General features: G+C 44.1%; 1 protein-coding gene across 2 annotated transcripts in view; it reads left to right on the top strand.

Annotated features, from left to right (window-relative positions):
• Positions 1–12,440, top strand: part of LOC120018088 (von Willebrand factor A domain-containing protein 5A-like) — a 30,250-nt gene that overhangs the window by 12,968 nt on the left and 4,842 nt on the right. Inside the window, exons 2-18 of one of the 2 annotated variants that reach the window (XM_038961066.1) lie at positions 3,154–3,204; positions 3,438–3,640; positions 4,382–4,604; positions 4,940–5,115; positions 5,302–5,416; positions 5,643–5,818; positions 6,002–6,090; positions 6,379–6,523; positions 7,649–7,728; positions 8,161–8,275; positions 8,429–8,587; positions 8,805–8,908; positions 9,642–9,859; positions 10,079–10,108; positions 10,298–10,408; positions 10,565–10,612; positions 10,749–10,766. In XM_038961066.1, the coding sequence (XP_038816994.1) occupies positions 3,162–3,204; positions 3,438–3,640; positions 4,382–4,604; positions 4,940–5,115; positions 5,302–5,416; positions 5,643–5,818; positions 6,002–6,090; positions 6,379–6,523; positions 7,649–7,728; positions 8,161–8,275; positions 8,429–8,587; positions 8,805–8,908; positions 9,642–9,859; positions 10,079–10,108; positions 10,298–10,408; positions 10,565–10,612; positions 10,749–10,766 (2,053 nt within the window). In that variant the 5' untranslated portion in view covers positions 3,154–3,161. The remainder of the gene's footprint in view (positions 1–3,153; positions 3,205–3,437; positions 3,641–4,381; positions 4,605–4,939; positions 5,116–5,301; positions 5,417–5,642; positions 5,819–6,001; positions 6,091–6,378; positions 6,524–7,648; positions 7,729–8,160; positions 8,276–8,428; positions 8,588–8,804; positions 8,909–9,641; positions 9,860–10,078; positions 10,109–10,297; positions 10,409–10,564; positions 10,613–10,748; positions 10,767–12,440) is intronic. The other variant, XM_038961067.1, reaches the window with a different exon arrangement.

The following is a 12,440-nucleotide window of genomic DNA, read 5'->3' as shown; positions in this document are numbered from 1 at the left end:
AACGTTTCCCTTTACTGTGTCAATTGTGATCGAATCGACGCAATATTAGCCACTTTAAATGCAACATAACAAAACAAACTATGCAAGAGATTTTGTTGTAGGCAGAAGGCACCAGAGTAGGATTCTATGGTACTCCTTTTGTGCACGACTCAGCCCCTACACTACACAGACCGGTGCAGCATAAACAATCCGAGTTGCAGCAGGCTTATATGCCAATAGACTATTGCCATATATGGATGTGTGCAATTTACCTTTAACTGGTCTGTGTTTACAGCTGTGAACGTGAGTATATGCAGCTTTCTTTCTTCTCAAATCAAGCGCATGTAGCCACGTGCAAATTTTGTTCATATCCTTTGCTAGTTAGTAAGTTATTAGCCCAGTTGTTATAGATAATTTGTAGTCAGAAATAGGGGAGTGATTGCTTCCTACAAGAGCACACAATGTGTACATTTCCAGACATGTTTTATTTTTTTTGTCTTAAAGAGGAGTGTTGTATATTTAGACATATTTAGGCTTGAATACGCTAAGTATTAGGGTAGCATAATGTGTCTGATTCTCTGTAATAATGGTATGGGAATAATAATGCATTATATTTTGTAAAGTGGTTTCTTGCATCAAACACAACAACATTTTCATTCAATCAATCAAATGTATTTATATATAGCCCTTCGTACATCAGCTAATATCTCCAAGTGCTGTACAGAAACCCAGCCTAAAACCCCAAACAGCAAGCAATGCAGGTGTAGAAGCACGGTGGCTAGGAAAAACTCCCTAGAAAGGCCAAAACCTAGGAAGAAACCTAGAGAGGAACCAGGCTATGAGGGGTGGCCAGTCCTCTTCTGGCTGTGCCGGGTGGAGATTATAACAGAACATGGCCAAGATGTTCAAATGTTCATAAATGACCAGAATGGTCAAATAATAATAATAATCACAGAAGTTATCGAGGGTGTAGCAAGTCAGCACCTCAGGAGTAAATGTCAGTTGGCTTTTCATAGCCGATCATTAAGAGTATCTCTACCGCTCCTGCAGTCTCTAGAGAGATGAAAACAGCAGGTCTGGGACAGGTAGCACGCCCGGTGGACAGGTCAGGGTTCCATAGCCGCAGGCAGAACAGTTGAAACTGGAACAGCAGCAAGGCCAGGTGGACTGGGGACAGCAAGGAGTCATCATGCCCGGTAGTCCTGACGCATGGTCCTAGGGCTCAGGTCCTCCGAGAGAGAGAAAGAAGGAGAGAATTAGAGAGCATACTTAAATTCACACAGGACACCGGATAAGACAGGAGAAGTACTCCAGATATAACAAACTGACCCTAGCCCCCCGACACATAAACTACTGCAGCATAAATACTGGAGGCTGAGACAGGAGGGGTCAGGAGACACTGTGGCCCCATCCGATGATACTCCCGGACAGGGCCAAACAGGAAGGATATAATTCTGGCAGCCGTATTTAGCACTAACTGAAGTTTATTTAGTGCTTTATCCGGGTAGCCGGAAAGTAGAGCATTGCAGTAGTCTAACCTAGAAGTAACAAAAGCATGGATAAATTTTTCTGCATCATTTTTGGACAGAAAATGTCGGATTTTTGCAATGTTACGTAGATGGAAATAAGCTGTCCTTGAAACAGTCTTGATATGTTCGTCAAAAGAGAGATCAGGGTCCAGAGTAACGCCGAGGTCCTTGACAGTTTTATTTGAGACGACTTTACAACCATCAAGATTAATTGTCAGATTTAACAGAAGATCTCTTTGTTTCTTGGGACCTAGAACAAGCATCTCTGTTTTGTCCGAGTTTAAAAGTAGAACGTTTTCAGCCATCCACTTCCTTATGTCTGAAACACAGGCTTCTAGCGAGGGCAATTTTGGGGCTTCACCATGTTTCATTGAAATGTACAGCTGTGTGTCATCCGCATAGCAGTGAAAGTTAACATTATGTTTTCGAATTACATCCCCAAGAGGTAAAATATATAGTGAAAACAATAGTGGTCCTAAAACGGAACCTTGAGGAACACCGAAATGTACAGTTGATTTGTCAGAGGACAAACCATTCACAGAGACAAACTGATATCTTTCCAACAGATAAGATCTAAACCAGGCCAGAACTTGTCCGTGTAGACCAATTTGGGTTTCCAGTCTCTCCAAAAGAATGTGGTGATCGATGGTATCAAAGGCAGCACTAAGGTCTAGTAGCACGAGGACAGATGCAGAGCCTCGGTCTGACGCCATTAAAAGGTCATTTACCACCTTCACAAGTGCAGTCTCAGTGCTATGATGGGGTCTAAAACCAGACTGAAGCATTTCGTATACATTGTTTGTCTTCAGGAAGGCAGTCAGCTTTTTCTAAAATTTGAGAGGAATGGAAGATTTGATATAGGCCGATAGTTTTTTATATTTTCTGGGTCAAGGTTTGTTTTTTTCAAGAGGCTTTATTACTGCCACTTTTAGTGAGTTTGGTACACATCCGGTGGATAGAGAGCCGTTTATTATGTTCAACATAGGAGGGCCAAGCACATGAAGCAGCTCTTTCAGTAGTTTAGTTGGAATGGAATCATTCACCTCCTTGTATGAAGGACAAGTGGATAAACAGGTTAATGTCAAGCCCTGCATGTTTTTTTCAAAAGTCTCATGTAATGTATTCATACATTGAACACCACACATTGGCTGCTACTGTTGGCTGAATGATAGAACAGCTACTTCCATGTTAAAATGTTATGGGATACATTTTCTCATTGTTTTTGATGGTATGCCACTCTGGTAGGCCTACATTATGATCAAATAGCCACAGTAGCCTACTTGGCCACTGTTAAAACTGTATCTTAAAGTGGGTACAGCCTCGGTGTTCATAATTAAACGCGCGCTGGAAGTTACACAGTATTTTTTTTTAAATCCAGTTTGCATTCAGCAGACTTGAAATTTGCTCCGTGGTAAAAAATGTTTTAGGGAACATTGTTGTAGAGCCCTGCCAACATGGTTAGCTGAACCTCTCAATGACTGTCATCCTTTTGTCAGTAGTTGTATTCTGTGGTTGCCTTTAAAAAACAATTCATCATAGACACTTGGCATATTACCATTAACTGTTTACTGTTGCACGGCAATTAAACTTTAACGTAAGACGCCGGTAAAAGGACAATGATATGACACATGACTTCTCCATACAGGAGCCAAAATGGTGAACTGCTGTGGATTGGTAACTGTCAAGAATGAACCAGGTACGGTTTGAAAGCATAAATGATTGTTTACTTCCTGTGTCTGTTTCTCTTCCTTTTTTATTAAATAAATACTTCAGAACATTTCACCACATTTATATTGTTTTTCACTAAATTAAACATTTCCATGAGATGAGCGATAAATCACATTTACTATTTCCAAGTGGTTCCCAAACGTTGTCATCGTCAGTTTTCTCTCTTCCATCTATTGCTCCATCCATCCCTCCTTCTCTCAGTGCCTCTGAAGAGTATTGCTGTGGAAGTGAGTGTGCAGGGGCATGTGGCCACTGTGAGCTCCACTCTGCAGTATGAGAACCAGGAGCAGAGCCCCCTGGAGGCCATCTTTGTTTTCCCTCTGCCGGGAGAGGCTGCTGTCTGCAGGTTCAGCGCCAAGATAGGACAGACTGAGGTGGTGGCTGAGGTTCAGGAGAAACAGAAGGTGAGGAGAGATGACAAGTCAATAATGAGACAAATGCAACTATAGACATATTTTTTATGACATTTTCTGAGATCTACAAAAATATAATTTATTGCAGGATTTGGGTTAATTTCACATTAATACCAATCAATAACATGTTAGTACAAGTGTTGTTACTAGTGTAATTATAGCGTTACTACACAGTTTAAGAGAAACTTGGTGTAAAATGTTACCGGCCAGCTAACCTGGCCCCATTTCCATCAAGGCAACCTAATAATCCTTTCATTCCTAATTGGCAAATATCACTCCTCGCCTCTCCACCATGAGATCTGGTGTGTGGTGAGCGTTCTGGTACAAAACGGTTGCTGTGCATCACCCAGGTGGGTACCACACATTGATGGTGGATGAGATGAGTTTCCCCCTTACTATGTAAAGTGCTTTTGGTACCTCAGTTGGTAGAAAGGCTCTATATAAATCCAATCCATAACTTATTATTATCACTTTATGGTTAACCAGCAGTCTATGACCTAGTGGGCTTCAAAAGTTATTCAGATGTTTGTTGACAGCTCTCTGCTCTCAGTATTAGACTTTGACCCTGTAAAACTGGTTCCCAACCTACTGCTTTGTCAAAGCGACTCTCTGTCAAACCCCATTGACCTGACTAGTGTCAGTCAGACAGCACCTTCCCCTGGATGTATGCTACTGTACTATACTGTGTGTCAGGTTGATGATGCGTCCCTGTGTTCCTCTGTCCCTCCTCAGGCACAGGAGCAGTATGATGATGCATTGAGCTCGGGACAGCAGGCCTTCCTATTGGAGGAGAGTGATGAGAGCCCGGACGTGTTCAAGCTGAGTGTGGGTAGTCTGCCTCCAGGGGAGAAGGCCTCTGTCAGCCTGGACTATGTGACAGAGCTGGCTGTACAGGCTGACGACGGCCTGAGGCTCTGCCTGCCCGCCGTGCTCAACCCCCGCTACCAACCCCAGGGTAAGAACATGGGCCCCTGTATAGAGACACAAACCACTAATACATCATAGGGCACTGCAAAACAAAGTAAAAACCTTGTGGGCAGCAGTGTGACTAGGAACCAGTACCTGGTCCCATAGGGCAGTGGTCTTCAGTCCTGCTATTGGAGACCCACAGGGGATGGTGCATGCTTTAGTTACAGTCCCGTTTTAATGAATTAATCATTATTGAATTAATCAAGGTCTTGGTGAGTTGTTGATGAGATGAAAGAAGTGTTAGTGCTGGGCTGGAACAAAAACATTTTAATCTGTGGGTCTCTCTCTCCCCTCTCTCCCTCACCCATCTCTCTCTCTAAGGGTCAGACAGTGGTAGTGGTGGCAGTGCCCAGGTGTCCTCAGTGCCCGCTGGTTCTGTCCCCTACAGTCTGTCCCTCAGTGCCCATGTGTCGTCCCCTCATCCCATTTCTAGAGTAGAGTCCAACTGTCCCCTGGACCCACTCAACTACCTCAACACAGAGAAAACCCAAGCCACGGTACTGTGTGTGTGTGTTCATATGCATGTGTAAGTGTGTTGCTTTACGTACGTATGGATGTGTACACTGTGTGTATGTCTGTGTGCTTGCACTCTCACTAGCACCATAAACCATCAGAATCCTTCATAGTTGTTCAATTCCCTCTCTGACTGCTCTGCCTTCATGTGAATGTTGTTCTAACTGCAGGTCAGCCTGGCTGCAGGTCATCAGTTTGACCGGGATGTTGAGCTGTTGTTGTATTACCAAGACACCCATCAGCCTACTGCTATAGTAGAGGCAGCACAGGCTTCTGCCAAGCCAGGTGAGGGGGGTGGGTGTACTCTGTTGTAGATTGGTGTATATGAGATCAATGAGTAGTCTAGTCTACTACTTTCATCCATGTTTACAGAGAGGGACATGGTGAGACTGAAGGAGGGGCGTCCTCTAGAAATGGAGAATAACTGTTGGACACTTATTTCTTTCTCTCGTTCTCTTTCTATCGCCCTCACGCTTTCTCTCTCTCTCTCTCTCTCTCTCTCTCTCTCCAGGCTCTCTGATGGGTGACCCAGTGGTCATGCTGAGCTTGTACCCAGAGTTCCCCAAGGATGTGATGTCATCTATGACCTCACACGGGGAGTTCCTGTTCGTAGTGGATCGCTCTGGCAGCATGGAATGCCCCATGCACCTTGGGTCTGGGTCACAGGACCGTATTGGCAGTGCCAGGGTATACACACACACACACAGCAACCCTATTCTAATGAATGAACAGCTCAATCTGCACAGGATTCACCACTAGGTAGTTTGGAGTTAAATCCAGTACACTGTGGTTACTCTGTACTAGTTCTTTAAGACTGTCCTATAAGGTTTATTGAAGAGTAAAGACACTTGTTGGACTTCTCTCTTGCAGGATACTCTGCTGCTCTTGCTGAAAAGCCTGCCCATGGGCTGCTACTTCAACATCATCGGCTTTGGGTCCAGTTATGAGTCCTTCTTTTCGTGAGTGTTTTCTCCTTCCAACCCCTGTTTCAATCTGTTCAAGTCAGTGTCTGAGGAGTTCAGTTATTTACAAACACATTTAGCTTTGTCATTCTAGGGTTTTATCATGTATGTTGCACCAGGTAATCTAAATCCAAAGATAAACAGTGACATTGTTTGACAGGTCATGTTTACATCTAATAATTTGCACCCCTTAGGGGAATGATTCAAATGTCCATGGCATGGGTCTGTAATATGTTGTGGTGATGACCCTTTGACCTTGTGTGTGTATATCTATCTGGACGTCAGTAAGAGTGTGGAGTACAGCCAGAAGACTATGGATGAGGCTCTGCAGAAGGTGAAAGAAATTAGGGCTGACCTGGGAGGTACAGAGATCCTCCAGCCTTTAAAACATATCTACAGCCAGCCCTGCCTCCCCGACCAGCCCAGACAGGTAGCTAACACACCTTACATACCTTACAGTGCCTTAGACTGAGTGGCGCAGCGGTCTAAGGCACTGAATCTCAGTGCTAGAGGCGTCACTACAGACCGTGGTTTGATTCCAGGCTGTATCACAACCGGCCGTGATTGGGAGTCCCATAGGGCGGCGCACAATTGGCCCAGCGTTGTCCGGATTAGCGTTTGGCCGGGGTAGGCCGTCATTGTAAATAAGAATTTGTTCTTATCTGACTTGCCTAGTTAAATAATAATAATATACACACAAACACTGCTATAGAGAAATGTCTGTCCTTTCTGTAACGATGCTTCCATTGAAACAGAACCTCATGCGTTGCTTTACTGTGGGTTATACAATGACATTAGGGATTATGTTTTCGTCAGCTGTCCAGCCAAAGTGATAGTTCAAATTATCTAGATGAAAATAATTGTGTGCAATGTTATCAGGTAACAATAATGTAAATGCCTCTGCTAAAGCCTGCCACCGTATCCTCCAACAGACATTTCTTTAGAAGTTTCTGAATGTCCTTTTATCTACTTTACTTAGTTTTGTTTATGCATACGTGTATAGATGACGCAATGTATAACGACTGTTACCCAAAATATAGATCATGTAATGTATTTTTGATGACGCCAAAGGAACCACTGTACCATGTTTGACTAGGTTTGTTTTTTAGTGTCTCAACTATCTGAGTGGTCAACAAAAATCTGTCAGTTATTGTATCATTGTGGAGTGGCATTTTTAATATTTTTTTCTAATCACCTCACTCATTGGCCTTCTAGGGCTGGCTGGCTGTGATTCATACAGGTTCCTCCTGAAACACCTGAAACTCCTCCCACCTTTCCATGTGTAACACGCAGGATATGAACCCTGGTCTCCCACGGGAGCAACCAATGTCTTAGACCATGAGGGAATTCCCTTTTGGGCTTTGGGCATGTTTAGTTACAGAGTAACACCCTAGCAAACAGTGTATTTTGAGTGTGGTATTTACAGTAACACGCCTGGCTTACTGGGACAGCAAATAGACCTGTGATTTTGGTTACTAAGGAAACATTCTCAGTATACTTCAGTGCTGCACGTACATTATTTAATGTTGAGACATACCCGCTCTGTCCTCCACAGCTCTTCTTGTTCACTGACGGTGAGGTGGGGAACACCAAGGAAGTCCTGGATCTGGTGAAGACGAATGCCGGTTCTCACAGGTGGGCCCACAAGCACTGTTTCCCCTATCATTACCTAGTTGGGGCAGGATCCCAGCTCTGTCACCTCCCACCTGAAAAAAATCGACTTATTGGTTTTAATAGAGTTAGTTACAGAACCCATTGCACCTGTCTGGAAAGTAAAGCTCTAACCACTGGTCTTCTTGACTCAAAAGATTAATTGTAAAACCCAATCTAAAGTAAACCGACCCAACCTGTCTGTGAGCAGCAGTGTGAGAGTTCTGTAGGTTAGGGTTTTTCACCCCTGTTAGAAAACAAAAGCTTTTGTATTGATGATTCTTCCTGTACAGTTATGTGTTTTCAGTCACCCCACGAGGACAAGAAAATTATACAAGTGATATGGATTTGGTTGATAGACTTTTTTTGGTATTTGATAACAACAATACTAGTGTTTCCTGGGTGTGTCCCTGTCAGGTGTTTCTCCTTTGGGATCGGGGAGGGGGCCAGCACTGCTCTCATTTCTGGGGTGGCCAAGCAGGCCAGAGGGCACGCACAGTTTATCACAGGACAGGACAGGATGCAGCCCAAAGTAAGAGAGCTTATCAGTGTGTGTGCATGTGTAAAGTGAGGGCTCTATTGGCTACAAACATTTTCATCACCTCCCTTATTCTCTTGTTTTTCTCTTTCCTTTTTTAATTACATTATTTACCACTTTCCCACCTCCTTCACTCTCCTCCCTCAGGTGATGCAGTCTCTCCGGTTTGCCCTGCAGCCAGCTGTGGTGGACATCTCAGTCAAGTGGAATGTCCCAAAGGGGGTCTCTGTCACACCTCTGTCTCCACCAATCAGAGTGGTCTTCCAGGGCCAAAGGGCACTTCTGTATGCCCAGCTCACTGGGGAGGTGAGGAATCTGCCTTCTACTGTTATGAATGTTAATATTGTTTAACATACTGTATGTCAATGTTCAAATGACACTGGTAAGGTCATAACTTATTTGCAAGACAACAATTTTTTGGGTCACGGTCCACGTGTTTTTACTAAACTCTGTATTTCCTTGTTTTCTTTCTCTCGTTCTGTCTGTCTCTTTCTCGCTCTCTCTCATTCTCTCCCCTGCTCAGAGCTCAGGGGACACAGAGGGCTCGGTGATAGTGAAGTACAGCCTGGCCAAGCAGCCTGTTGAGAACCAGCTGAGCTTCAGTCTTAAGCCTGCAGAGGACACTGGGTAAAAACAACACTGCAGGCCTTGGTCAGATGCATTAAGGGAATGTGCCACTATTTTCAGGCAGGACTGCCATGATGCTCCGTTAACAGAAACTGTGCCAGCACTTCTAATGCATTTCAGCATTGTAGTATGATTTGATATATATAGTACTGTAGGTATCCCCCATTTTATCATCGACCTTCGTCTCCCCCACTCCGTCTTAATCTCTATATCCCTCCTCTCCCCCACTCCACCTTCTTAATATCTATATCCCTCCTCTCCCCATCGCACTTTTTCTCTCTATCCCTCCTCTACCCAACTCCACTGTCTTAATCTCTATATCCCTCCTCTCCCCCACTCCACTGTCTTAATCTCTCTATCCCTCCTCTCCCCCACTCCACCGTCTTAATCTCTCTATCCCTCCTCTCCCCCACTCCATCGTCTCAATCTCTATATCCCTCCTCTCCCCCACTCCACTGTCTTAATCTCTCTATCCCTCCTCTCCCCCACTCCACCGTCTTAATCTCTATATCCCTCCTCTCCCTCACTCCACCGTCTCAATCTCTATATCCCTCCTCTCCCCCACTCCACCGTCTTAATCTCTATATCCCTCCTCTCCCCCATCGCACTTCTTCTCTCTAACCCTCCTCTCTCCCACTCCACCGTCTCAATCTCTATATCCCTCCTCTCCCACATCTAACTCTTATCTCTCTCTCTCTTTCCTCTACTTCTTCTCTCTATCCCTCCTCTCCAGAATGACCGTCCACAGGCTGGGTGCTCGAACCCTGATCCAATCCCTGGAGGTGGAAGAGAGAGAGCAGGATGGTGAGAAGGAGGGAGTGAAAGAGAAGGTGATAGAGCTCAGCGTCCAATCAGGAGTGAGCAGTGCCTTTACCGCCTTCATCGCTGTCCACAAAGGAGATGGAGAGGCCCTGCATGGACAGCTGCTACGCAGACAAGTCCCCACGCCAAGTGAGTGAGTGTTTGTGTGACGGGGAGAGGCTGTACAAGGAAATTATTTTATGCAGATATGTAAACAGCGCTAAATAAATGGTAACCGCGAGCTGAAGTGTCTCAAACTGTGCCCCCTGCACTTGAGACAGAATCCTCATTGTTTAGTCATTAATGTGTTCGGTGCATGTACCTTCATGTTTGTAACCCAGTGACCTGTGTTTTCCCCTTCTTTCTCAGTGTTGAATCTAAGGGAATGTTCACTGAAAGGTTTGTGCTACTTTGCCACTGTTACATTGTTACTGTTGCGGATTCATTTTATTTGAACAAACAATACAAGGTACTTATACAAATTGAATTGACTGTTTTATTCTTTAAAGTAATACCATTGTTGGTGTTTGTGGAAATCTAACCACTTTATAATTTGTGTTGTGGATCTTGTGTTCATGTTTTGTGCAGATTGGGATTTATGCAGTAGTGTACTTGAGTGCGATATGAAACTATCTGAACTCGATGACCGAGCTGATCAGCTTATGTGCTCTGCGTCAGAGTTTGAGGTCGGCACGAAGAGTAAGTGTAAGATGCGTAAAAGAAACAGTAAGCACCAAGTCTATTTGGTTTAGAAACAAATTTGCATGATTCGGGGACATTACCATATTTCAATTATGCATAAGTATCACTTATGAGTTTATAATAAACATACTATCACTGTTCATTTGTATTAAGGTATGTCTGCTCAGAAGGCCAAAGGTTCGCTCGCATCTAGGGTGAAGGGTACGTTTAAACTACCCTTTTGTTTAAAAAAAGAAATACATTTTAATTTGTGTGATTCACGTTGAATGATTGAGGAAGTTACTAATACTGCTCTTTGTCCTTTACCTCCTGGTTTCTTGTGTCCTGGTGCAAGTAGGATTCTTCTCTCAACAACGTATGTAATTTGCAAACTTTTTTAATTTTTTCTGTATTATTCACAGCACAAATATTTTAGTGATAATTAGGGTCAGGGTTCCAGTTAGGGTCAAGGTGACCCAGTTGGCCACTGGCGATTCTAATGGAGGGGTTGAGGTATTAGGTTCCAGTATGTAACCGTTTTGATCGTTTGTTGTCCCATCAAACTTTGCCCATTCTGAAGGGAAGCCATTAGTGCCTGGAGATTTGTTTAGTTTAAAAAAAGAAATACATTTTAATTTGTGTGATTCACGTTGAATGATTGAGGAAGTTACTAATACTGCTCTTCGTCCTTTACCTCCTGGTATCTTGTGTCATGGTGCAAGTTGGATTCTTCTCTCAACAAGGTTTGTAATTTGCAAACTTTTAAATATTTTTTTATTTTGACTATTATTCACAGCACAAATATTTGACCGTGATGATTAGGATTAGGGTAAGGGTGACCCAGTTAGCCACTGGCGATATAATAGAGTGGTTGAGATGTTAGGTTCCAGTCATTCAAATCAAATTTTATTTGTCACATACACATGGTTAGCAGATGTTAATGTGAGTGTAGCGAAATGCTTGTGCTTCTAGTTCCGACCATGCAGTAATATCTAACAAGTAATCTAACAATTTCACAACTACCTTATACACAAGTGTAAAGGAATGAATAAGAATATGTACATAAAAATAAATGAATGAGTGATGGCCGAACGGCATAGGCAAGATGCAGTAGATGGTATAGCGTATAGAATATACATATGAGATGAGTAATGTAGGGTATGTAAACATTATATAAAAAGTAGCATTGTTTTAAGTGGCTAGTGATAAATTTATTACCTCAATTTTTCCATTATTAAAGTGGCTAGAGTTGAGTCAGTATGTTGGCAGCAGCCACTCAATGTTAGTGGTGGCTCTTTTACAGTCTGATGGCCTTGCGATAGAAGCTGTTTTTCAGTCTCTCGTTCCCCACTTTGATGCACCTGTACTGACCTCTTCTTCTGGATGATAGCGGGGTGAACAGGCAGTGGCTCGGGTGGTTGTTGTCCTTGAGGATCTTTTTGGCCTTCCTGTGACATCGGGTGGTGTAGGTGTCCTGGAGGGCAGGTAGTTTGCCCCCGGTGATGCGTTGTGCAGACCTCACTACCCTCTGGAGAGCCTTACGGTTATGGGCGGAGCAGCTGCCGTACCAAGCGGTGATACAGCCCGACAGGATGCTCTCTATTGTGCATCTGTAAAAGTTTGTGAGTGTTTTTGGTGACAAGGCGCTACTGCGCCTTCACCACGCTGTCTGTGTGGGTGGACCATTTCAGTTTGTCCGTGATGTGTACGCCAAGGAACTTAAGTTACTACCCTCTCCACTACTGTCCCGTCGATGCGGATTGGGGGGTGCTCCCTCTGCTGTTTCCTGAAGTCGACGATCATCTCCTTTGTTTTGTTGACGTTGAGTGTGAGGTTATTTTCCTGACACCACACTCCGAGGGCCCTCACCTCCTCCCTGTAGGCCGTCTCGTCGTTGTTGGTAATCAAGCCTACCACTGTAGTGTCGTCTGCAAACTTGATGATTGAGTTGGAGGCGTGCATGGCCACGCAGTCGTGGGTGAACAGGGAGTACAGGAGAGGGCTCAGAACGCACCCTTGTGGGGCCCCAGTGTTGAGGATCAGCGGGGTG

This window comes from Salvelinus namaycush, chromosome 23, assembly GCF_016432855.1.
Source record: "Salvelinus namaycush isolate Seneca chromosome 23, SaNama_1.0, whole genome shotgun sequence".
Lineage (NCBI taxonomy): Eukaryota > Metazoa > Chordata > Actinopteri > Salmoniformes > Salmonidae > Salvelinus > Salvelinus namaycush.
Note: the sequence above shows the minus strand (reverse complement) of the source record. Positions and strands in the feature narration are given on the sequence as shown.